The sequence below is a fragment of the Cyprinus carpio genome, chromosome B23 (assembly GCF_018340385.1).
Source record: "Cyprinus carpio isolate SPL01 chromosome B23, ASM1834038v1, whole genome shotgun sequence".
Lineage (NCBI taxonomy): Eukaryota > Metazoa > Chordata > Actinopteri > Cypriniformes > Cyprinidae > Cyprinus > Cyprinus carpio.
The window spans coordinates 27,423,877-27,451,435 of NC_056619.1; the positions used below are offsets into that span (position 1 = coordinate 27,423,877).

At 42.7% G+C, this 27,559-nt stretch overlaps 1 protein-coding gene across 1 annotated transcript; it reads left to right on the forward strand.

Annotated features, from left to right (window-relative positions):
• The first annotated feature begins 672 nt into the window (after nt 1-672).
• On the forward strand, nt 673-26,367 carry LOC109061348 (tyrosine-protein kinase TXK). Its single transcript, XM_042750762.1, is given in 16 exon segments — nt 673-727; nt 3,322-3,373; nt 3,810-3,864; nt 3,946-4,133; nt 4,501-4,560; nt 7,900-7,954; nt 8,043-8,116; nt 8,187-8,314; nt 8,386-8,460; nt 15,166-15,337; nt 17,673-17,811; nt 17,813-17,890; nt 18,542-18,606; nt 23,541-23,659; nt 23,741-23,898; nt 26,055-26,367. Coding segments are annotated over 16 exon segments (1,509 nt in total). The 5' UTR covers nt 673-714; the 3' UTR covers nt 26,133-26,367.
• The last annotated feature ends 1,192 nt before the right edge of the window (nt 26,368-27,559 follow it).

The following is a 27,559-nucleotide window of genomic DNA, read 5'->3' on the forward strand; positions in this document are numbered from 1 at the left end:
GCTTCATTTTGCAAGAGATGAGAGACATTTTGCATTTTGTGTGTGATTCTTGGGTTTGTGCGTAAAGTTTGGAAAAAGAGAGGCAAAGTTTTTAAAATGTGTGTAAGCACAGCTGAAAAAACCTGTAAAGGTGGAAGAGAGCACTGTTCATTCACTCTGCCAATGATTCAGTGTCCGAAGCCATCGATCAGATAAGGTCTAGGGTTGGTGTAGGGCAATAGAATATACAGTTTGTACAGTATAAAAACCATTACACCTATGTGATGTACACACACACACACACGCACACACATACACACACACACACGCACGCACGCAGCACGCACGCACACACACACACACACACACACACACACACACACACACACACACACACACACATACACTGAATTTTAAATTGTTCATAGAATTCTGAAATGTTGATACAATTTGAACAATTAACATGCCAATAAAGCACTTATTGAATTAAATTGGAAGTGTGTTTTTTGCAAACGACATGTGTGTGAGAGAGAGAGAGAAAGAGTATAATTTTCTTGACTCTCCTTCATGATGTGACATCCTGTAGCGGAACAACTGTGTGTGTGTGTGTGTGTGTGTGTGTGTGTGTGTGTGTGTGTGTGAAGTACGTCACCCTTTCCTCCAGTCTCATGTTCACACACACACACACACACACACACACACACGGTCTGCTGTATCAGGACGGACTGCAGTATAATGATTCACTCCAGTGAGTATGAGAATATTTCACATCATAATAATGATATTATTGAGCAGAAGATCATTATTAACACTGACCATCGTTCACCTCAAACGATCATCCTGTCATCATTTAAAGCTGACTTTATTACCTGTGATATAGTGCTTTCTACCAGTGTTGTTTGAGTGGGTGAACGGTCCCTTTAACACACCGTGTCTAATGAGAAAGTGTTATTGATCTGTTCATGTTTGACTGATTTATTCATTAGGGTTATTATAGCACTCGACTGCTTGTCAGTTTTAGTTATGCCCCCGTTGCAGTTAATTTTGAGTTCTTTGTGTTGAATGATGGAAAGTGAAGTTTTGCCTGAGCAGTGAGAGTGATGAAGCACTGGTGTGTGACCCAGATTCACCTGAACCTTCTCTCCTCGTCAGCTCCTAACTAACACAGATCACAAAACACAGCACTCTGATTACACTGAGAACTGCATTTCTGCTATTACAAGTTTTCTGAAATGTACAATAAATGTGCAAAATGATACATTGTCTAATTAAATATGCTGACTATCATAAATTTCCAGAATTCAAAGCGAAGCTGCTTTTTCTGACCCCACTGACCGATATTTGTTCTTGTTTTAATCAAGACTTCTAACCCTAACGAACCTGAAACCATATATTCATTTATTATTTATCCATAACACCTGTTAAAAATTCTCCCCTTCTCTGCAAAATTGATACACGTACAGCTGTATTCCTTTAGTTTGATTAATCACAGAACATTCATTTAATTGCATTTCAGTACCTTAAAACTACACGTTTGAAAGTGAAAGTGAAAAGTCGTGACATTTTGCCAAGTTTGGTAAGCCATACTCGGAATTGGTGCTCTGCATTTAACCCATCCAAGTGCACACACACCCAGGGCAGTGGGCAGCTATACCCAGCGATGGGTATTGAGGGTGGAAGAGAGCGCTGTTCATTCTCTCCCCCCCACCTACAACTCCTGCCAGCACCGAGACTCAAACCTGTGACCTTCTGGTTACAAGTCCAATTCTCTAACCATTATGCCACAGCTGCCCCCTAAATCTGTTTGTACCTAAAGTTCCATACTGTCTTTTGAAGGGTAGCCTGAGTCATTTGGAGCAGGTTTGTCAGACGGTGTCCGGCGATCCTCACAGAAGCGTGTGCTCGCTGATGCATCTCTTCACCTTTCTGTTGACAGGAAAGTGTGCGGTTTGTGCAGGTGGTCATTGTGTTGCAGCTGAAGCCACTTCACACCCTTGTTCTCGAGAAACGCTCTGCTCTTACACAGAACTGACAAGATGTTGAAGATCTTGTGTTTCTGTGATGAAACTGCATGTTTTGTGTGACATTCCTAACGTTAGAGGATTTGAAGACACACTTTGATAACGCTATTTGTTGCTTTGACTGCTATAACTTTTGTTAAAGAGGATTCTGTAAAGACTAGTTAATTCTGGATGCTGTTACATTATTGGATAAAACAAGAATACACTACAGCGCAAAAAAGATGTTCTTCCTTAGTGTTTTTGTCTTATTTTCTGGTATATAAATATCTACAAAACTCTTGAATCAGGATGCATTTACTTGACATATATTATGTCTTGTCTTCTGAAAAACATAAATAAAATAAAAATAAAAATTTTTGTTAGTTTTTGCTTAAAACAAGTAAAAATATTTGTCATTGGGGTAAGAAAAATAATTTTAATTCAAAGGCTAAACAAGATTATTTTTCTTACACCACTGACAGAAATTTTTACCTGTTTTTAAATTTTAGATATTTATACTAGAAAACAAGACATAAATACTAAGGAATACTAATTTTGTCTTTAAAAGATAATTGGAGTGCATTTTAAAAGAAAATACTATATGTATGTCATAAGGGTCAATTTTTTGAAATTGAGATTTATACATCATCTGAAAGCTGAATAAATAATCTCTCCATTGATGTGTGGTTTTGTTAGGAGGACAATATTTGTCTGAGATACAACTATTTGAAAATCTGGAATCTGAGGGGGAGCAAAAAAATCTAAATATTGAGAAAATCATCTTTAAAGTTGTTCAAATGAAGTTCTTAGCAATGCATATTACTAATCAAAAAATTAGGTTTTGATATATTTACGGTAGGAAATTTACTAAATATCTTCATGGAACATGATCTTAATATATCCTAATGATTTTTGTCATAAAAGAGAAATGTATAATTGTGACTCATACAATGTATTGTTGTCTATTGCTACAAATATACCTGTGCTACTTATGACTGCAGGGTCACATATGAGTCTTTCTACTTCAAAATTTCACTTTTAATTCAATGTGTAGGGCTACTTGCCAGATTATTTGTGAAACTTGCTAGCCATTTCTGAGTGAATGTTGTTTGAAGGTGAACCCTACACTAATGTTCTGTTAATGCTTCTGAATCCTGTAAGAATGAATTAAAGGAAAGTGATGATGTTAACTACAAAAATAAAGCTTCAGTAAGGATAAGCAAGTCTGTGGAGGACCCTCAGAAGCAGGTGTTTTGGTGGTTTGTCTGGGCGGGTTTTGTGAGCAGACCGTCGTCCTCCCTCTGTGTTTCTGCAGCTCATCGTCTGTGTTTCTCTCCTCTAGATCAGTCCATTCACTCCATCTTCTGCTGCTGCTGCTGTGCTCTACAGACCAGGTATGAAGCTACTACTAAATATTGTAGAAACTGAATCTTCTGTAAAGTTGCGTTGCAATGATTTGTATCGTAAAAAGCGCTATACATTGTACATATTGAATTGAATGAAGCACATGTTTCCACCACAGAACTGGAACCAGAGGTCAAAGGTCAAAACACTGTTAGAATGAAACGATCGCTGGGAACAGCTGATGATGTTCAGCTGACTTTTATCCTGCTGTTCCTTCATTTGTGCTCCACACGCTTTATTTTCCTGCATGTCTGCTGCTTTTCCTGCAAGACACATGATTAGTATGAATGATGATAACCGTCATAACCGTTGCATTAAGAGTTGCTGGGGGTGACATCATCATTCTCAAAGCTCATAAACAAACAGCAAGGCAGCTCAAGGCAGGTGTGTGAGACAGTGACGAGTCATGATCTCTGTGTCTCTCAGAAGCAGCAGTGGTGTGGATGTGAACACCAGCAGATTTTCGGGATCCGTCTATACGGTATACAGTCCTCTGTTCGTTCGTTCAGTGATTCGTTCGTTCATTCTGTGCTCCTGCAATGCTTCTCTCCTCGTGTTCTAGACTCAGCTGTCTCAGAAGAAGCTCCCTCCGTCTCCTCCTGAGGATGATGATAGCAGTGTGATGAAGGTGGTGGCCTTGTACGACTTCACAGCCAGAGAGAGTTCGGACCTTACGCTTCATCATGGAGAGACGTACATACTACTCCACAAACAACACCAGCTGTGGTGGAGAGCCAAAGACAAGCATGGGTGTGTGTGTGTGTGTGTGTGTGAGTGTGAGTGTGCGTGAGTGTCTGTGTGTGAGCGTGTTTATGTTTGTGTGTGCATGTGTGTGAGTGTGTGATTGTGTGAGTGTGTGTGAGTCTGTGTGAGTGTGTGTGTGTGTGTGTGTGTGTGTTTGTGTGTGAGTGTGAGTATGCGTGAGTCTGTGTGCATGTGTGTGAGTGTGTGTGTGAGTGTGAGTGTTTGTGTTTATGTTTATGTTTATGTTTGTGTTTCTGTGTGTGTGTATGTGTGTGTGTGTGAGTGCATGTGCATGCGTGTGTGTGTTAGTGTGTGTGTGTGTGTGTGTTTCTTGAGTTCTGATGTGCTGATCTCTGCTGATTCTCTCTCTCAGGAACAAGGGCTTCATTCCCAGTAACTATGTTACAGAAATTGGAACTATAGAGGCCAATGAGTGAGTATCAACCAGACAGAGTACTTCCACATCTCTTTAACCCATCAGATGAATGAAGCTGTCCTTCAGTCTGCTGGTCCTGGCCTGGAGAACTCCGCAGTCTCCTCCTGATGGCAGCAGACTGAAGAAGCTCTGTGACGGGTGAGTGGGATCACCTGCAATGCAGAGGGCTTTGCGAGTGAGACGTTTTGGGTGAGTGTCCTGGAGGGAGGGGAGAGAGACACCAATGATCTTCTCAGCTGCTCTCACTATGTGTTGAAGGGTCTTCTGGCAGGATGTGTTGCAGGTGCCATACCACACAGTGATGCAGCTAGTCAAGATGCTGTGATGGTGCCTCTGTAGAAGGTGTACATGATGGGGGGAGGGGCTCTGGCTCTCCTCAGTTTGCGGAGGAAGTAGAGACGCTGTTGTGATTTCTTGGCCAGTGCTGCGGTGTTGTCGGTCCAGGAGAGGTCCTCTGTGATGTGCACACTCAGGAACTTGGTGCTGCTCACTCTCTCCACAGTCGCACCGTTGATGGTCAGAGGAACATGCTGAGTGTGCGCTCTCCTGAAGTCATCAACAATCTCCTTCGTCTTCTCCACGTTCAGAGAGAGATTGTTGTCACTGCACCACCCGGCCATGCGGCTCACCTCGCTCCACAAACTTAATAAAGAGGTTGGAGTTGTGTGATGGTGTCCAGTCATGGGTCAGCAGAGTGAAGAGGAGGGGGCTCAGCACACATCCTTGGGGGGGGGCCCCAGTGTTCAGTGTGATGGTGCTGGATGTGTTTGCTGCCGACCCGTACTGCCTGAGTTCTTCCAGTCAGAAAGTCCAACAGCCAGTTGCACAGCGAAATGTTGATCCCCAGCTGGACCAGTTTGTGAATGAGCTGTTGAGGGATGATTGTGTTGAATGCTGAACTGAAGTCTATGAACAGCATTCTGACGTATGAGTCTTTTTTCTCTAGATGTGTGAGTGCTGAGTAGAGGGCAGTGGCGATGGCATCATCGGTCGAGCTGTTGGACCGATATGCAAACTGGAATGGGTCCAGGGAGAGGGGGGGGGCATGCACTTTATGAGAATAGGGGTAAGTGCAACTGGATGGTAGTCACTGAAGCAGGATGGAGATGGCTTCTTTGGGACTGGAATGATGGTGGTAGCTTTGAAGCATGTGGGGGACAACAGCCTGACTAAGTGAGATGTGAAAAAATGTCTGTGAAGACATCAGTGAATTCCACTGCACAGTCTCTCAGTACACGCCCAGGAATGTTGTCAGGACCCGGAGCTTTGGGTGCATTGATCCTGCTAAAGGATCTCCTCACGCTGTCCGGGGACAGTCTTCCATGCAGTGGTGCTGTTTTTTTCCTCAAAGCGAGCGAAGAAGGCATGTGTGTGTGAGTGTTTGTGTTTGTGTGTGTGCGTGTGCCAACCACGCCCTCCTAAAATGGCTCATTCTAACGTGCCTCCACATGTCTATGTCAAGATTTGCATAATGCCGCCCAAATGTTCATGCAAAGAAAGAGGGCATAACTTTTATTCTCGCTGTTGCTGCCGGCACCATGTTGTGGAGTCGCTTTGTGTTTCGTTGTGAAAGCGAAAACTACTTTGGCTTTCCAAAAGAGGATACAACTACAAATCATTGGTTAAGTTTTTTTACAACACTATTCCAGAAGAGTTCAACCCAAATATTCATATGTGTGCTGTGCATTTTATGGAGGACGAGGACTGTTTCCTGTGAGAGTAGCCTACAATGCCGGTGTCTGTTTCTATAAAGTGGGGCAGTTACAACTTTGCAAGGACAGTCTGGCGTTTCTGACTCACAGTCTGTAAGTACGTTTTCATATGTAAAGGATTTGCCACTGATGATTCAAACGTGAGTTTTGAGCAGTGTAGAGTAGCGCTTGTTGTTTGTCATTTTTTCAAATCACAAATGCAAACATGGTTTTATGTGTACGCAGCACAATGTGCAACACAACGTGTGAAAACACAGTATAAGTCATTATAATCAGTAATCAATAATTATGTCCCCACTTGATGCAACAAATGCCTCATTTGTAATGGGTTTATTTGGATTTGTGTCGTCAAGCATGGAGACGGCATCACAGTATGGTGAGGGGCGTAACATTTCCGTCTCACACTTTTATTCAGCCAATAACAATGCACTGTATAACTGGCCAATCAGAGCACACCTCGCTTTCCAGAATGATGAGCTTTGTAAAAATCGAGGTGGGCCATAGAGGAGAAACAATAATGTACATTACATGTTTTTTTAACCTTAAACCACATAAACACATTGCATTACACCAAATACACAAAATATTGTTATTTTTAGCAACGTCATATTACCCCTTTAAGCAATCAGCATCAGTCCAGATCTCTTTAACCAATCAGAGTCACTCCAATCGGAATCAATCCAGATCTCTTTAACTATTCAGAGTCACTCCAGATTTCTTTAACCAATCAAAGTCACTCCAATTAGAATCACTTCAGATCTCTTTAACCAATCATTGTCATTCTAATCTGAATCACTCCAGATCTCTTCCAATCAGAGTCACTCCAGATCTCTTTAACCATTCAGAATTATGACACATCTCTTTATCCAATCAGAGTCACTCCAGTTCTCTTTAACCAACCAGAGTCACTCCAATCAGAATCACTCTAAATCTCTTTAACCAACCAGAAATACTCCAATCGGAATCACTCCAGATCTCTTTAACCAATCAGAGTCACTCCAATCGGAATCACTCCAGATTTCTTTAAATATTCAGAGTTAATCCACATCTCTTTATCCAATCAGAGTCACTCCAGATCTCTTTAACCAGTCAGAGTCACTCCAGATCTCTTTATCCAATCAGAGTCACTCCAGATCTCTTTAACCAGTCAGAGTCACTCCAGATCTCTTTAACCAATCAGAGTCACTCCAGATCTCTTTAACCAATCAGTGTCACTCCATATCTCTTTAACCAATCAGAGTCACTCCAGATCTCTTTAACCAATCAGAGTCACTCCAGATCTCTTTAAACAGTCAGAGTCACTCCATATCTCTTTAACCAGTCAGAGTCACTCCAGATCTCTTTATCCAATCAGTGTCACTCCATATCTCTTTAACCAATCAGAGTCACTCCATATCACTTTAACCAATCAGAGTCACTCCAGATCTCTTTAACCAATCAGTGTCACTCCAGATCTCTCTAACAAATCAGAGTCACTCCAGATCTCTTTAAACAGTCAGAATCACTCCAGAATCACTCCTTAATAATCTCCAGATTTTCATCAGTTCATTCAGAGCTCACTGGTCACTGACAGAGTTCATATGTGTGTGTGTGTGTGTGTTATGATGATGATGATCTTCATCAGCTGGTACTGCAAGAACATCAACAGAGCTGAAGCAGAACATTTACTCAGACAAGAGGTAAAGAAGCCCCTGCATCAATCATCAGTAGTTGATCCATCATCATCATCATCAACAACATCTGTATCATTTTCCTTGTGTGTTTTAGGGGAAGGACGGAGGGTTTGTGGTCAGGAGCTCCAGTCAGCCCAGCAGCTACACCGTCTCCGTTTACACACACAGGTAAAGATTCTCCATCAGTTCACTGACTGATCACCGGATTCGCTGACTGATGGACTGATTGATTGATCAGTTCAGGTAAAGGGGAGGTGAGGCACTACCAGATCAAGCAGACAGACACGGCTCAGTTCTTCTTGGCAGAAAATCATGTGTTCGGCTCTATTCCTGAACTCATCAACTACCACAGACACAATGCAGCAGGTAACTCTGTTCATCTCTGCTCTGTAGTTCTGCTGCAACGAGCCGCTGATGATCTGTCTGTGTTTGATCAGGGCTGGTTTCCAGACTGCGATATCCGATCAGCCCCTTGGGCACATGTCTGCCAGCCACAGCGGGATTCAGCTCAGGTCAGACACACTCACACACACACACACACACACATACATATGAAGGACCATCATCAACAGCTGCACTTTTAGAATTTCAACCAATTAAAACTATAAAACATATAAAAGACCCTGTAAGCTCAAGACATTACAGACTAACCAGTGTGTTTTAATGCACTGCTCTGTTTTTGAGATTTTGCACTATTTTGCTTCCATATCATGTCTCTTCTTTCAGATAAGTGAAAAGAAAACATCTGAAACACACATTTAAGTGTTTATTTTATTGTACTTTATCAGTTTGCATCTGTAGATTTAAATATTTAAAGAGTTTTTTCTTTTAAAAAACACCAAACTGTACAGTTTTATTCCTCACTATATTCTGAAGGTTTGTTCATATTTCATTCACATTGATTTATAAACATTTTACTCCTGAAAACATGGTGAAAATGTGTTTGTTTGCTGTCTGTTGACAGTATTTTCTGATTTATGGAGTGATAAAAAGAGAAATCCAGAATCCCCTCTGGAAAAACATGTAACTCTAATATGACAACAGAATCAGACAAGAATTATCAAGTCAAGTCTGCTTTATTGTCAATTCTTCCACATGTACAGTACATATATGCAGATAATTCAAATTGTGTTACTCTCAGACCCTTGGTGCATACAGATAACACTAACAGAAGGACATTAAATACAGATAAAATATTAAATACAACTATACAAATGTCCTGGAGGGAGGGGAGGGAGACACCAATGATCTTCTCAGCTGCTCTCACTATGTGTTGAAGGGTCTTCCGGCAGGATGCGTTGCAGGCGCCATACCACACAGTGATGCAGCTAGTCAGAATGCTCTCGATGGTGCCCTCTGTAGAAGGTGTACATGATGGGGGCTGGGGCTCTGGCTCTCCTCAGTTTGCGGAGGAAGTAGAGACGCTGCTGTGATTTCTTGGCCAGTGCTGCGGTGTTGTCGGATGTGTTGCTACCGACCCGTACTGCCTGAGGTCTTCCAGTCAGAAAGTCTAACAGCCAGTTGCACAGCGAAATGTTGAGCCCCAGCTGGACCAGTTTTTGAATGAGATGTTGAGGGATGATTGTGTTAAATGCTGAACTGAAGTCCATGAACAGCATTCTGACGTGTATGAATCTTTTTTGTCCAGATGTGTGAGTGCTGAGTGGAGGGTAGTGGTGATGGCAACATTGGTCAAGCGGTTGGACCGATATGCAAACTGAATATCGGTCCAATGTGACATAAAGACAGAGGAGACAATAGCAAGTAAAACAGATCCTTTATTTTGGATGAATAACACCGGTACTTCCGAACTCGATGGTATCTTTGATGACGATGACTAGGCAGCGCAGGCTTGCATGGGCAACTCGATCCAATGGTCAGACGTGAAGGGGTGAGTCCAGTGTAGGTGAATCGTGAAGACAACACTGCAACGGCGAACTTCCAGCCAGAGACAAACCAGGAGACACGAGGAGCCGAAGAGACAGGAACACAACAGGTACATCCATACAACAACGATCTGACAAACAGAAGACGCATGAGGTGAGTATAAATAGACAGTGGTAATGAAAAACACCTGTCGCTGATTTCCCGGAGGATAATCAGCGACCACGCCCACACACACACAGTGCAAGGGATCGTCAATGAATTCCTCAACCGTGACAGTACCCCTCCTTCTAGGAGCGCCTCCTGGAGCTCCCAGAGGAACCTACCTGTTGATAGTAATCATCAATAAGGGAGTGATCCAGAATGTCCCTAGCAGGAACCCAACTTCTCTCCTCCGGACCGTAACCCCTCCCAGTCCACCAGGTACTGAAATCCGCGTCCCCTCCGTCTTGAGTCCAGGATTCGATTTACCGAATAAGTGGGGTCCCCCATCTACGAGTCGCGGTGGTGGGGGGAACCGGGGCTGGCGGATTAATGGGTGAATAAAATACGGGTTTCAATTTGGATACATGGAACACGGGATGAATTCTTCTGTACGCAGGATGGAGTTTAAGGCGGACTGTCACCGGACTAATGACTTTGGTGACAGGAAATGGGCCAATGAATTTGGGAGCTAGCTTATTAGAAACGGAACGGAGTGGAATGTTCTTAGTAGAAAGCCACACTTTGGAAACCGACGACATACACGGGAGGTCTTGACCGGTGGCGATCGGCCTTAACCTTGGTGCGCGCCCTTACTTGGAGCAGAGTCTCACGGGGTCTAGTCCATGTACGGTGACACCTCTGGAAAAAAAGCGTGAGCGGAGGGGGACCGCGACTTCGGATTCCAGACTAGAAAAAATAGGTGGCTGGTACCCTAAGCTACCCTCAAACGGAGATAGCCCGTGGATGACACAGGTAGCGAGTTGTGGGCGTACTCCACCATTGAGAGTTGTTGGCACCAAGAGGAAGGATTCTTGGCGGCAATACATCGCAACATTCTCTCCAAATCTTGGTTGGCTCTCTCGGTCTGCCCGTTGCTCTGGGGGTGGTAACCCGAAGATAGACTGACAGTGGCCCCCAGTAATTTACAAAATTCTTGCCAAAATTTGGAGACAAATTGGGATCCCCTGTCAGAGACCACGTCCGTCGGGAGGCCATGTAACCGAAAGACGTGATCGATGACAGTCACCGCTGTTTCCTTGGCTGAAGGCAATTTGGGCAAGGGAATAAAATGAGTCGCCTTCGAGAACCGGTCCACTACGGTTAAAACAACCGTATTGCCTTGGGATGGCGGGAGGGCGGTAACAAAATCTAGCGCTATGTGGGACCAGGGTCTCGAAGGGACAGACAGCGGTTGAAGAAGCCCATCTGGGGGTCGATTGGCAGTCTTACCCATCGCACAGATCGAGCAGGCCAACACAAAATCTCGAATGTCGCAAGCCATAGATGGCCACCAGAATCGTTGCTTAACTAAAAATCTAGTACGATTTACTCCTGGATGACAGGCTACATTGGAACAATGACCCCATTGAATAACGTCTGACCGTAATTCCTCCGGCACAAACAATCGGTTCGGTGGGCACCGAGACGGAGGCGTTACCCCTTCTAAGGCCGTCTTGACCTTCGATTCGATCTCCCATCGGAGTGTGGAGACGAGTAGCGTCTCCGGTAAAATGCACTCGGGAGTAGCTGGGCATTCGGATGGATCAAAAATACGAGATAATGAATCGGGTTTGATGTTTTTAGAACCCGGACGGTATGAAAGAGTAAAGTCAAAATGACCGAAAAAAAGAGCCCACCGAGCCTGCCTGGAGTTGAGTCTTTTGGCAGATTGGATGTATTCTAAGTTCTTGTGATCAGTCCAGACGATAAAAGGTACCCCCGACCCTTTTAACCAATGTCGCCATTCTTCCAATGCTAACTTGACTGCCAACAACTCCCTGTTACCAATGTCATAGTTACGTTCGGTAGGCGACAAATGATGAGAAAAGAACGCGCAAGGATGCATCTTGTCGTCTGAAGAGCGTTGAGAAAGCACTGCGCCTACCCCCACCTCTGACGCATCGACCTCCACCACGAACTGACGTGATCGATCAGGGGTCGTGAGAATGGGAGCCGAAACGAAACTTTGTCAGGATCCATACGCACTCCCTCAGACGAAATGATTTAACCTAGGAAAGGGACAGACTGTGCATGAAAAGCGCATTTCTCCGCCTTGACAAAAAGCCCATTCTCTAGCAACCTCTGAAGCACTCGTCTGACGTGCTGAACGTGTTCCTGGAGAGACGAAGAAAAAAAATCAATATGTCATCCAGGTAAACATAAATGAACTGATCGACCATGTCTCTCAGCACATCATTGACGAGTGCCTGGAAGACCGCTGGGCTATTGGAGAGCCCAAAAGGCATAACCAAGTATTCAAAGTGCCCCCTAGGGGTGTTAAATGCAGTCTTCCATTCATCCCCCTTCCTGATGCGGACCAAATGATAAGCATTACGTAAGTCCAGTTTTGTGAAGACCGACGCTCCCTGCAACCTCTCGAAGGCTGAAGACGTCAACGGCAAAGGATAAGTATTCTTTACCGTGATGTTATTCAACCCTCGGTAATCAATGCAAGGTCGCAGGGAACCGTCCTTCTTCCCCACAAAAAAGAACCCCGCCCCCGCTGGAGAAGAGGAAGGTCGGATGAATCTGGATGCCAGAGAATCAGAAATATATTTCTCCATGGCCTCCCTCTCGGGAACTTACAGAGAGTATAACTTGCCCTTAGGCGGAGACGTACCTGGCAGTAGATCTATAGCACAGTCGTAGGGACGATGCGGAGGAAGAGAAGCAGCTCTGGACTTACTGAACACTTCCTTCAGGTCGAGGTACTCGGCGGGCACGTTTTGACAAATTCACCGGCTCTTCCTGCAAGACAGAACAAGACAGAGATGAACCAGCAGACACTAAACAAGACGCATAACACTCAGTGCTCCAGGCCGAAACAGAGTTATGTCCCCAGTCCACCCTGGGATTATGCCGCACCAACCAGGGGTGGCCGAGGACAATGGGAACCTGAGGGGAGTCCATGAGGAAAAATGACAGTTCTTCAGAATGATTGCCGGATGTGATGAGTGTTATCTGACTGGTGGTGTGAGATACTGTGGGTAACTGTTTGACCATTGAGTGCGTTGACTGAGATCTTGTTAGTGAGATGGTATGGTGGGTATCTGAAGTTGTTGTGAAAATGACCAGTCCATAAAGTTACCTTCAGCCCCGGAATCGAGAAGAGCTTGACCGCGATGTGACCGAGTTGCCCACTGCAATCTCACCGGGAGGAGGGTGGAAGAGGCTTTCTGGATGGGAGAACCCGCCCGACAGGATCCTCTTCTTTACTGCCGGGCCCGCTCTTTTACTGGGCAACTATTGAGAAAATGTCCAGATCCCCCACAGTAGAGGCACAATCCTCGGGATCTCCTTCTCTCTCTCTCCTCCCGGGAGAGCCGGGCTCGACCCACACCTGCATGGACTCGTGATCGTCGACGGGGCTGACCGCATCACAAGCGTTGAGTGGGGAGATCCCAAAGCTCCTCTGTGTAAGTGTCGTACGAGTGTGTTGTTCCAACCGATGCAGGCGTGCGTACACTCGTAAGGCCAGTTCGATCAGATCGTCGAGTTTCTCTGGCAGGTCCAGGGTATAAATCTCGTGTTGGATGCGGTCAGCCAGCCCATGCAGGAAGATGTCCCATTGCGCCGGCTCGTTCCAGCGGCATTCTGCGGAGAGGGTGCGAAACTCGATGGAGTAGTCGGCGACGGATCTTTCTCCCTGGCGGATGTCTGCGAGCTGGCGAGCCGCCTCTCTGCCTGCGACTGCCCGGTCAAACACCCTTCTCATCTCCTCCGAGAGTGCCGCAAACGAGCCACAACAGGGTCGATGGTTCTCCCACACCGCCCGTCCCCCATAGCGCCGCACGTCCGGATAGCAGTGTAAGCACGAAGGCCACCTTCGAATCTTCAGTGCAAAACGTCTGGGGTTGGAGAGCAAAAAACATTGAGCACTTGGTCAAAAAAGCTCTACAATAACTTGGCTCACCAGAATAACTCTCCGGCGTTGGCAGGCACGGCTCATGTTGACGGACGGATGCGGGGGAAATCGGCGGTGGTTAGGCGCAATGGGCTGTGTCAGATGTTGGACCTGCTGGGTGAGCCCGGACACCTGCGCTACCAATGCCTGCACCGCCCTTCCAGTTGCGGCGAGATTCTCCTCCTGCCGCTCCATACGGGCCGTGTTGTGTGCGAAGTACTCCGTGACATCAGATCCGCTTGCTGCCCCCTGCATGGTCAGATCGTTCTGTGACGTAAAGACAGAGGAGACAATAGCAAGTAAAACAGATCCTTTATTTTGGATGAATAACACCGGTACTTCCGAACTCGATGGTATCTTTGATGATGACGATGACTAGGCAGCGCAGGCTTGCATGGGCAACTCGATCCAATGGTCAGACGTGAAGGGGTGAGTCCAGTGTAGGTGAATCGTGAAGACAACACTGCAACAGCGAACTTCCAGCCAGAGACAAACCAGGAGACACGAGGAGCCGAAGAGACAGGAACACAACAGGTACATACATACAACAACGATCTGACAAACAGAAGACGCATGAGGTGAGTATAAATAGACAGTGGTAATGAAAAACACCTGTCGCTGATTTCCCGGAGGATAATCAGCGACCACGCCCACACACACACAGTGCAAGGGATCGTCAATGAATTCCTCAACCGTGACATCCAACCGCTCGACCGGCTATGAACCTGGACTCAGATTTCTATTCTGGAAATATATGCTAATTTAAATAGAATGCCTCATTTACTATTTTAAACATAACATTTAGGAAAACTTGTAATACAAAGAAATTAAATGAATGTTATGTGATTAATCAAACTAAAGGAATACAGCTGTACGTTTATCAGTTTGCAGAGAAGGGGAGAATTTTCACAGGTGTTATGGATAAATAAATAAAAAATGAATATATGTGGTCCGTTAGGGTTAGAAGCCTTGATTAAAACAAGAACAAATATCTATCAATGGGGACAGAAAAAGCAGCTTCGCTTTGAATTCAGTTGATCCCAATGACTACAAATTACATTGCATTCAGAGTATTTACATTTGATCGGTGCTCACACTCCCAGGGAATCGAACCCTTGACCTTAGTGTTTCTGATGATCTACTCTCTGAGCTACAGGAGAACTCATTAACACCCATTAATAGACTAGAGCTGATGACTACATCACACTCTGATGTGTGTGTGCAGATAAATGGGAGATCAATCCGTCAGAGCTGACCTTCATGAAGGAGCTGGGCAGCGGTCAGTTTGGAGTGGTGCAGCTGGGAAAATGGAGATCGCAGCATAAAGTGGCCATTAAAACCATCAGGGAAGGAGCCATGAGTGAAGAAGATTTCATAGAGGAAGCCAAGATCATGACGTAAGACATGCACACACACGCACACTGAACAAGTGAAAAGTTGCTGAGGAGCTGGAAAGTGTGGTTGGTGGGTGGGTAGACGTCTGTGAGTGTGTGTGTGTGTGTGTGTGTGTGTGTGTGTGTGTGTGTGTGTGTGAGACTTCCTGAGCCATGAGGTGAGCGTTAGATTCTTATCAATCCTTCATTCAGCGTCTGTTTCTCATTCAACCTGCTCTGTGAGTCGCTCAGACGTTTCAGGAAGAATCTGGAGGTGTGTGTGATGGAAACACATGTCACAGGAGTGAGCAAATATGAGTGAAATGTCTGTTATCTCTCAGCTTTGTTTTTGAGTCACAAAATTAGGTAATAAAAACATTGTGGGACATTGTTTAGAAATATTTCTAAAACGTTGAAATGTCCAGTTTTCTTGTCTTAATTATGACATTATTTAAAGGGTGCAAAAACGTTTCTAACAACATTATTCTAACTTTTCTTTGACCAAAATATGTTACTTTAACTTTGTTTTAATATTATAAAAGCATTAAAATGTTACCAAAACATTTCTTGAGCATTCTACTAACTTTATTTTGACCGAAAATATATTGTTATTTGAATGTTTATTTGTAATATTCTTAGAACATTAAAACCTCCAGTTTTCTTATCATATTTATAATGTTATTTAAAGGTTACCAATCAACTTTATTTTCGCCCAAAATATAATGTTATTTGTACATTTATTAAAATTATCACTTTTCTTGTCATGAATATTATTGTTTCTTATAACGTTCACCAAGTACAAATAACACATAAGAACATTCAAAGAATGTTGATCTTAGAGTGTGTTCTTTCAATGTTATGAAAACATGTCTCAAATATTAAAGTTTTTTTTTACAGCTGCTTACACACATTTTCAAAACTTTGCCTCTTTTTTTCAAAACTTTACACAGAAGAGCTCAGAATGAGCTTTATTGCCAGGTATGTTTACACATATGAGGAATTCGTGACAAGCTCTACAGTGCAACAGAATGACAGTGACAAGACAAGACACAGATAATAAAAGAATAAAAATAGAAGAAGTAAATAGGGAATAACAATATACAGATTGACAATTGTATGTGGAGGTATATTACAATAGACAGTTTTGAGTAGGGGAAGAGCAGGGGGGTTTCTCCTGATGTCCACTATCATCTCCATAGTTTTGAGTGTGTTGAGCTCCAGGTGGTTAAGCCTGCACCAGACATCCAGCTCTTTAACCCCCTGTCTGTAAGCAGACTCGTCACCGTCCTGAATGAGGCCGATGAGTGTGGTGTCGTCTGCAAACTTCAGGAGCTTGACAGAGGGGTCTTTAGACGTGCAATCATTAGTGTACAGGGAGAAGAGCAGTGGGGAGAGAACACAGCCCTGGGGAGCTCCGGTGCTGATTGTACGGGTGCTGGATGTGTATTTTCCCAGCCTCACTAGCTGCTGCCTGTCTGTCAGGAAGCTGTTGGTCCACTAACAGACGGAGGTGGGCACGGAGAGCTGAGTTAGTTTTGACAGGAGGAGATTTGGGATGATAGTGTTAAAGGCTGAGCTGAAGTCCACAAACAAAAGGCCCTGGTCTGTCTAGATGTTGGAGAACATAATGCAGTCCCATATAGACTGCATCATCCACAGACCTGTTTGCTCTGTAGCCAAACTGAAGAGGGTCCAGCAAGGATCCAGTAATGTCCTTCAAGTTGGCCAGCACCAGTTTTTCAAAAGACTTTATCAGCACCTAGAAAGGACCTCTACAGCCCTGAAAGACAGCGGACCAGGACTAGAGCCCCAGAGACAGATCCCCTGTAAAGACCTTGTCTCAGACGACCACTGGGACAAGACCACAGGAAACAGATGATTCTTCTGCACAATCTGACTTTGCTGCAGCCTGGAATTGAACTGCTGGTTTCGTCTGGTCAGAGGAGAACTGGCCCCCGACTGAATATCAGTGTCTGTGACTGCGCTCCGATCAGCTGATATCTCAGTGTTAACTTTCTTCAGTGACCTGCACTCTTAAAAATAAAGGCATCAGAGGTTCTATTAGGAACCTTGGACATCCATGGAACCTTTCAAATGGAGAAAAGGTTCTTTGTAGTCGAAAAAGTTTCTTTAGATTTTTAAAATGTTTTTCCAATGGTTCTTTTAGGAACTGTTCACTGAAAGGTCCTTCTGGGAACCAAAAAGGGTTCTTCTATGGCATCACTGCAAAAACACCCTTTTGGAACCTTTATTTTTAAGAGTGTGAGCCGCTGAACAGCTCTGAATTTGTGTTGAGAACTGATTCAATTAACTCTGAGTTTATAGAGCTCAAACTCTGCCTCTGTGTGTGTGTCTGCAGCCGTCTCTGCCACCCAAAGCTGGTCCAGCTGTACGGCGTGTGTGTCACGCAGCGTCCCATCTGCATCGTGACAGAGTTCATGGAGAACGGCTGCTTGCTGCACTTCTTGCGACAGCACAGCAGAACTCTGGGGCCACGTCCAGCTGCTCTTCATGTGTCAGGACGTCTGCGAGGGCATGGAGTACCTGGAGCAGAACAGCTTCATCCACAGAGACCTGGTGAGACACGGCAAGAACACACAGGACCTGTTTGAGACATGCGGACAGGAGTACACTGGTGTGATGATCAACACATCTGAAGCTCTTCCTGAAAAATGTATACAAGTTTAATAAAAAAAAAAGTTTGTCAAAACAAACTTTAATGTTGTCTTGACAAAGCCTGGTCATATTTTAAAAAGTTTCAGGCGTTCGATGGTTTTAAGGCCATGCAGTCTATGAAACAAACATGTATAGATAAATAGGCATAGGTCTAAATAGATAGTCACCTTTATTTTTATAGCACTTCCTACAATAGAGAATGCTGCTTCACAGATCAGTATGAAGACTGTTGTTTTTCTCAAGACATAGGTAAAAAAACAACATACAATCGCACAATTCACATGTAGATCAGTTGATCAGACAGCGGCAGAAGCATAAATGTTGTTTTTCTGGTTGGTTCAGCTGATGCTGATGCTGCAGCAGATTATTGTGCTATGCTCGGTGTATTGTGCTGATGTACAACAGCGACAAAGATCTGTGACTACAGACAACATCTCAGCAGTCAGATGAATCCAGAAATGACACACAGTCACGGATGACTGCAGTGTATCAGGGAATGATACTGTGTCTGTGTGTGTGTGTGTGTGTGTGTGTGTGTGTGTGTCCCCGTAGGCCGCTCGGAACTGCCTGGTGAACGAGAGGAACGTGGTGAAGGTGTGCGACTTTGGCATGACCAGGTCAGAGTCCCGACCAGTTCCTAACCCACCCTAACCTAACCTAACCTAACCTAACCCACCCTAACCTAACCTAACCTAACCTAACCTAACCTAACCTAACCAATCCCACCCTTGACCCGATCACCACTTCAGTTCTTCTGATATCTGCCCAGCTTACAGGAAATGTTCTTACTACGTTCTGCCAAGGTTCTCTTAAAGTTGTGAACAAACATTCTTAGAACATTCATGGAACATTTTTTAAACATATCAGTTCATGTTTTTTTAAATGTTTCAACTTGTTTCAGAACATTTAGAAAACATTCAAAAGTAACTTCCATAATGATACAATCAACAAATTATAAAATTGTATGTTTCCTTGATGTTCATATTTTAATGTTTTTAAAACATTCTGAAGCCTTGCACATTCAGAGAACATTCAGAAATCATGTTTTCATTATATAATAGGAATGTTAGGAAAAAAAAAACCTTTTTTGGCCAATCAAAGGGGTTTAAAAACCAATAAATATGAGGGAAAATTATTATTTTCAACCCTCATTCAGACACACTCTCTCTCTATCTAAAATTACCTGTTTTTAAGGGGCAGGTCCTTTAAGGCTTGTCAGTAATCAGTAGGGCTGCCCTCACCAAAGGACTTTTCTGGTCGACTAGTAGTTGTTAATTTAAAGCATGAGTCGACTAATCGCACATTTATTAATAAACAGTGTTGTGCAAGTTACCTCCAAACTGTAATACATTATAGATTACTTGTTACTGTTATTTAAATGTAATTCCTTACCTTACAATATTACTGTCTCAGAATTTTAATATGTTACATGAATCCTGTATTACTTTTGAGTTACTTTCACCAAAATAACTACAGAAGTAGAACATAAACATACACCTAGGATGCTTCGAGGGTGAATAAAACAGGCTAATTTTCATTTTTGGGTGAACTAACCCTTCATTCTTAAATGACAAAATGTACTGCAGAGCATTTTACATCCAGTAGAGGGCGATATGGTGTAGCATAATGACTGTGGGCTATCCAGGCTACTAACAATCAGGGCTCTGAACTGGTTCAAGGAATGAAAACGAAAACTGGAAACGAATGAAATTTTGACAGGAACAGAACCAGAAACAGAAACTAAATCAAATTTTATAGTTCCAAACAGAATCGAAAATTTTAAATGACCATTAAACCGGTTAATAATGTTATTCCAGTAGTACTATGCAAATGTGACGCTGAAGCCAGCGAATGAAATATCACTCAGCTGTGAACTCATCAGAGGTACCTTAGAGTTTATCTGAGGATAGTGTAAGAAGAATTCAACAGATCGCACGCACCTGCAGCGCTTCTGTGAATGGAGAAAACAGAAAAACTATAGGCTTACAAATAAAGGAATATAGGCATATACACTAAATATATTTCACTTAAATATATTGACAGATTAACAAAACAAAAGAAAAAATGTGCTAAATCACGGTTCATTGTGACATGTTCTAAAGTTTACGGAAAGGAAAACGAAACAGCAGAGAGTAGTTTTCTTTATTTTGCAAAAGCTTTACAGTTTTAATTATTTTGCAAAAAGTTTGACAGCTTTGAATATGTCTTGCTTCTGTATAACCAACCAGCATTGGTATGACCATTGCGCCGACGCCTTAAGGCCAATTTATACTTCTGCGTCGGGTGCGCGTAGTAGGTACGGCGTAGCATACGCATTGACGTGTACCATACGTCGTACCCTTCGCCGTACCCTGACGCGCACCTCTTCAAAAATGTAACTACGCGTCGCGACGACGCGGACTGCAAGATCTGTGATTGGTCGGCTTGGTAGTATCACGTTTCCTCCTACGCATTTCCGGAATGATCTTCTGCACTCTGGACCGCCCCCCAATTTTTAAATTCCGAAATTCAGTGAAGAGCCAACATGGAAATGGACCAAGTGACCGAACAATTAATTGAAGAAGTGAGGAAATACAGCCATCTCCTCCGACGCCTTCTCTCGTTTCTGCCTTTTAGTTTTAGTAATTTAAACTAAAAATTAACAGTTTTTGGACCTCGATAAGCTCCAGCTCCAACATGATCCGCTCTCTTTCAGTCGCCATTGTTCGTAGAAGCCCGCGAGGATCGAGGAATGTAAACACAGTGGAACCCGCTCACGTCAACTAGCGTTTCGGCAGTATAACTGCAGAGCAAAACAGACATACGCAGAAGTATAAATGCTCACGACGGCGTAGCCTACGACGTACACTACGGCGTACACTCGACACAGAAGTATAAATTGGCCTTTACGCGCACACACAACATTTTGCTATATTGAAGCCTGTACATTATCAAAATAAAATAGAGTTAAAGAAACAAATAAAGTTACACTGCTCCGTTGTACAGAATGTGCTGTTCATCGTGACCGCGCCTCACTGTGCTGATATAGCCGATGTGAAGGATGATGTTTTATGTCGATGAAAGTACAAACACTATATAATAATTAATATTTTAGCATCCAGATACGTCGTGAACATTGAAACATTTGGATTCGTGCTGAATGAGAGAGGTAGGCATCAGCTTCACCTTAGATTAATTTTTTTTGGATTGACGTTTTTATAGCCTAAACTTTAGAGGATTTGTTTTGGAGAGAAACTTATAACTGTTTTAATAATGTTTGTAAACATTAGCCTTCATTATTTCGTAATAGGGCTAATAAAATGCGACGTGAGCCTAATTGTGTTGGTCTGGGATCCCTGCCGATTATTATTATTATTTGACATTAAAGACAGCTAGAATCAAAACGATCCAAATCTGTTAAAAGTATGGTAGAGGTAAAGTGATTATCTGCCAATATCTGTGAATAGCTTGGGTCTATTCATATTAGACACAACAGGACTATGTAAACTCTAATTCCATGACAAAATGCGTATACTTCCATCTCGCGCACGAGTCTTCTGCCATCTTCACCCATTAGCCTCTCTTCCTCTGGCCAGTGCGACCCGGGGCTCACAGCGAGCCGGGCGGAGCTTGGACCTTCAGCACAGAGCCAGTAACCTCGCGGCACTCCTGTAGAACCCGCCCTAAACACGCCTTCACTGGACGACGTCACACAATTCAAAGTTCCACGGTTCCACCAGCGAGAGGGAGATGAATGAAATAATAAATCGCTAAACAGATATATCAGAAGTTGTCGTTTAGTATTTATTTACAAACTTGGACACCACACGAGGCTATTGACTGACCACGAACAGGAAATAGAACTTACTTACAGCATTTTTGATTCTCGCAGTCTTGCTGTTTTTTCTTTCTTTCTTTTTTTTTTCTTTGAACAGTTACATTTTGGGCTAAAAGTGTGTTGTAACGCAAGCGTTACTGAACATGTACCGAGTAAAATACTACTGAAAAATGATTAGTAATGCCTTACACTACTGTGTTACAGCAAAAAGTAATCTGTAATCCATTACTTTTGTAACGCGTTACTCCAACACTGTTAATAAACCATTTAAATCATAATGAGCCTTTAATTGCCTACAAAGCCTAATAAGTGCTCAAGCCCATGCATAAAGCTTGCCACAGTACACAGATTATGAATGTGTCAGGGAAAAATAATAAGGAAAATGCATTAACATTTTAATAATTCATTGATAAACTAGTGCTTTCTTTGTTCTCGGTTTAGAGATGAAGTTGCCGACACTGACTCCGCAGTAGTGATGCGCCTGTGTGCATGTGTCATACATAATCTGAGAATATTTGTTTTCCATTTGAATTGGTTCATTTGAAAGTAGACATTTCAATACATTTCAGCTCCAACCCCAATCAAACACACCTAAGCCAGCTAATCAAGGTGTTCAGGGCTACTTGATAATTACAGACAGGTGTGTTGGAGCAGGGCTGGAACTGAAGTCTGCAGGATGGTAGCTCTCCAGGAGCAGGGATGGAGATCCCTGGATTAGTCGAATATTAGGGGGTAGCCCTAGTAATCAGCCACTGTTACGATTGGCTAACGTCATTGCATAGGAAACAGTATCAATGCCCCCTAGTTATTGCATGTGAGTGTTTTGAAAGCATAATAAAAATAATACAGTCATTTCCAGATGAAGAATTATGAAATCATTTAGTTGCGGTTTGTGATGCTGCTGCGGTCAGATCTAGTAACGCTTCATCTTTCAACGGATGTTTCTCTGTAACTCCATGACGCTGTGCCTCGATTACAAAACAAAATTCTCAGACACGATCCAGGACGCCATTAAAAATAAACTCTCCTCTTGTTCCTTACGCTGTGCTCCTTCTGATATCTGTACAAAGATGTGAATGAGCTGTTTAAACCAAACACGTCAAAGCGAGCGTTCTTTCACTGCATTTGTCCTGACGACAGACTATATATACTGTATACTGTATCCAGTGTAGACAAGATAGTGCAGTGATTGTCATTTCTAATTACCTTTGACGCGATTTGATACTTGCATTCAGTGTGATCAAGTGTTAGCCGTTAGCAGGTGAACGCCAGTGGGCGGAGCCTATGCTGAGAGGAAGACTATTCGTCGATGTCTTGCTCTGGAGGCGTGTTTATGCAAATGTTTGTGCCCCTCTGACATCATCTTGCACCTCAGATCCCAAACAAGCCATTTTTCCTGAGGGTTATTACATAAAGACTTTTTTATTGATGATGAGGACATTTTAAATTATAAAACTTGCAGGATGTTTTAAGCATACAAAGCCCTGCTCTCTACGCCCTACAGTACATGTCATGACCCCTTAAAGAAGAAGAGCAAGCCGTGAATCAGTCTTGTTGTTTGTTTTAAAGAAACTGTATCCTGATGTTCCTCCTTCCAAAGATATTGGGCTTTTGTTCATCCAAAAGTATCATGCTTTTTGGTTAGATGTGTTTTTTAGAACATTCCACTGCGATATGAATGAGGTGCAAGCCGATGATTTTGTTCCATTGGACTGACGGTGTCTGTTCCCGCAGGTACGTTCTGGACAATCAGTACACCAGCTCTATGGGCTCCAGGTTTCCCGTCAAATGGTCTCCACCTGAAGTTCTTCACTTCAACAAGTTCAGCAACAAGTCAGATGTCTGGTCATTTGGTGAGGACTGGAGGTCAGAGGTCAGGGATTGTGTGTGTGTGTTATGGGTGTGTGCTGATGCATTTGTGTTTGTGTGAACAGGTGTGCTGATGTGGGAGGTCTTCTCGGAGGGAAAGACACCATTTGAAAACCGCTCCAATCTGGAGGTGGTGGAGGAGGTGACGCAGGACGGCCGTCTCTACAGGCCTCACCGGGCATCTGCGCACATCTACAACATCATGTTCCACTGCTGGCATGAGGTGAGACACACACTTCACAATCCATACACCACACATCTACACAGATTACCCATAATTTACAGTCTGTACAAGTCAATGATAGTTTCTGAGAGTCACTCAGTCTGCAGATTTGAGTTGACACATTTCTCTGATCTTCAAGTCAAGTCACCTTTATTTATATAGCACTTATAACAATACAGAGTGTGCCAAAGCAGCTTTACAGTATTAAATAGGAAAAAAGTGTGTTATAATGCAAAAGGACAACAGTAAATACACGTTTTTCAGTTAAAGGCAGTTCATGATTGAATTAAGTGATATCATCATCCAGCTCAGTTCAGTTTAAATAATATCTGTAGAAAACAAGTCAATGATATCGCTGTAAATGAAGTGTCGCCAACTAAGCAAGCCAGAGGCAACAGTGGCAAGGAACCAAAACCCCATCGGTGACAGAATGGAGAAAAAACCTTGGGAGAAACCAGGCTCAGTCGGGGGGCCAAATCTCTTCTGGCCAGACGAAACCAGCAGTTAATTTCCAGGCTGCAGCAAAGTCAGTTTGTGCAGAAGAATCATCTGTTTCCTGTGGTCTTGTCCCGGTGGTCGTCTGAGACAAGGTCTTTACAGGGGATCTGTCTCTGGGGCTCATCTGTCTTTCAGGGCTGTAGAGGTCCTCTCTAGGTGCATCATCTGGGCTGGATACGTACTGGATCCAGGTGACTGCAGTGACCCTCTGATCTGGATACAGACTGGATCTGGTGGCTACGGTGACCTCGGAATAAGAAAGAAACAGATTAATATTAGCGATCTTTATATATATTGAGATCGATATGATACTTCTTCATTCACTGCTACGAATTGATGGCGGTCATATAAGTATGATTTAAACCATGCTAATGCACTTCCATTAATGCCAACATTACTTTCTAGTCTATTTAAAAGAATGTTGTGGTCGTTAGTGTCGTACGCAGCGCTAAGATCCAGTAGCACTAATAGATACAACCATATACTGTACTGTAACTAGGGCTGCACAATTAATCGAATTTCTAATCGCGATTATAATTACGGATGCCACAATTACGTAATCATTCAAAGCGGCAATTAATCGTTCAAAGTCCACTTATATTATTCTGTGTGCTTAAGATGCGCTTTTTTCTTTCTACAGGTTATCTTAAGGGTTTTTCCCATTATTTTAATTTTAGTATAACATAATACCATTCATATTTTCACTTTTTTATAATTTAAAGACGAAACCAAAATCTGATGTATAGTTGACATTTGAGGCTTAATAGTATAGAAAAGCACAAAAAAAAATTCAGTTGTAGTGTTTACAGCTTGTTTATTTTCATATAAAAATACGGCATGCAGTTGCATCAAACAATGGTATAAACATCATTCAATGTAAATTGTGATAATCGTAATTAATAATCGCAATTACAATTTCAAGGGAACAATCGACAATTATGATTTTTGTCGTAATCATGCAGCCCTATTTGTAACTCTAAGGAGAGCAGTCTCAGTGCTATGATACGGTCTAAATCCTGACTGGAAGTCCTCACAGATGCCATTTTTCTCTAAGAAGGAATATAATTGTGAGGATACTACCTTTTCTAGTATCTTTGAAAGAAAAGGGAGATTCGAGATCGGTCTATAATTAACTAGTTCTTTGGGGTCAAGTTGTGTTTTTTTTTAATAAGAGGCTTACAGTTTGAAGGTTTTAGGGCATATCTAATGACAATGACCAGATGTTTAATAGTCAGAAGAGGATCTATGACCTCTTTTAGGAGCTTAGATGGAATAGGGTCTAACATACATGTTGTTGGTTTAGATGATTTAATAAGTTTATACAATTCTTCCTCTCCTAAAGTAGAGATTATTTGTGGCCTAATGGTTAGACAGTTTGGTTACAATTTTATCTCTAATAGTATCAATCTTGGAAGAAAAGTAGTTCATAAACTCATTAGTGCTGTGCTGTTGGGAAATGTCAATGTATGTTGATGCTTTATTTTTCATTAATTTAGCCACTGTATTGAATAAACAGCTGGGGTTGTGTTCGTTTTCTTCTAAAAGAGATATAAAAAGTAATCAGATCTAGCAGTTTTTAAGGCTTTTCTGTAGGAGAAAAATACCTCATATTGCATACTCAGCACTCAATTATTATGTGTGTGTGTTCTTGTTTTCAGAGACCTCACGGACGACCACCTTTTTCTGAGCTACTGCAGAACATCAGACAGATCACTGAAGAGGAGACAGACACATGAAAACACACACATACACACACAAGCTCAGAGAACGGGAGGACTGTTGAGGATGTCTGTTGATCTTCAGCATGAGTTGATGTGTGTGTGTGTGTGTTTGATGAACTGACATCTTACAGTCATTAGTGTGATAATGAGATGTTTTATATATGTACACTGTAAACATGCAACTTCATGTCGGTCTGTAAGTTCACAAGCACCTGAGGACATGAATAAAGATGCTCACCATGGAGGCTTACTGTGTGTGTGTGTGTATGTGTGTGTGGGTGGGTGCGTGAATGTGTGTATGTGTTGGTGCATGAGTGTGTGTGTGGGTGCATGAGTGTGTGTGCGCGTGAGTGAGTGTGTGTGTGTGGGTGTGTCTGTGGCTGTGTGTGTTTGTGCTTGGGTGGGTGCGTGAGTGTGTGTGCGTGTGAGTATGTGTGTGTGATTCTGTCATGTTTGTTTAAGGCAAGGGCGTAGGTTTCCTTTTGTCATTTGGTGGGGACATAAACCCGAGTACCCACAACTCAAAGCCACCACAACATCCCCCCCACCCCCCCACCAAACACCCAATAATTTTCGCATTTCTGATAGACCTTTGACAACAGTTTTATGTCACCTAAAGTCTTCATTTACAGCTTATGTTTGCCAACATATTCCTAACTCCTAAACAGATTTTTGTTGTTGTTGTTGTTGTTAGTATGTTTAACAGACAATAATTAAACAATTTTTATTTTGTGCAACAACATCAGCATCAAAGTGCTGGGTGTCTTTATCGCGCATCACTTCATTTTAATATTAATCGAATTGGACCCAAGATGATTCTTTCTTTCTCTCTGCTGGATTATTGTTTATTTCTTTCATGCTGATCTGATTGACATAAATTGCACGCTTTTATTTCAGTGTTGTTGTTGTTTTGTTTTTTTGTGGATATTTCAGCTAACAATCTGATTTTTAACATTCAGTTGAACAACTTGAAGTTAAAGTTAAAGATTGTCCACGGTAATGCTGTTCCAAATCCTGCTGCACCACAGAGTGTCACTTACATATTTTTACCATAAAGTCACATTATACAGTGGGTACGGAAAGTATTCAGACCCCCTTAAATTTTTCACTCTTTGTTATATTGCAGCCATTTGCTAAAATCATTTAAGTTCATTTTTTTCCTCATTAATGTACAAACAGCACCCCATATTGACAGAAAAACACAGAATTGTTGACGTTTTTGCAGATTTATTAAAAAAGAAAAACTGAAATATCACATGGTCCCAAGTATTCAGACCCTTTGATCATCCTTGAGATGGTTCTACACCTTCATTTGAGTCCAGCTGTGTTTGATTATACTGATTGGACTTGATTAGGAAAGCCACACACCTGTCTATATAAGACCTTACAGCTCACAGTGCATGTCAGAGCAAATGAGAATCATGAGGTCAAAGGAACTGCCT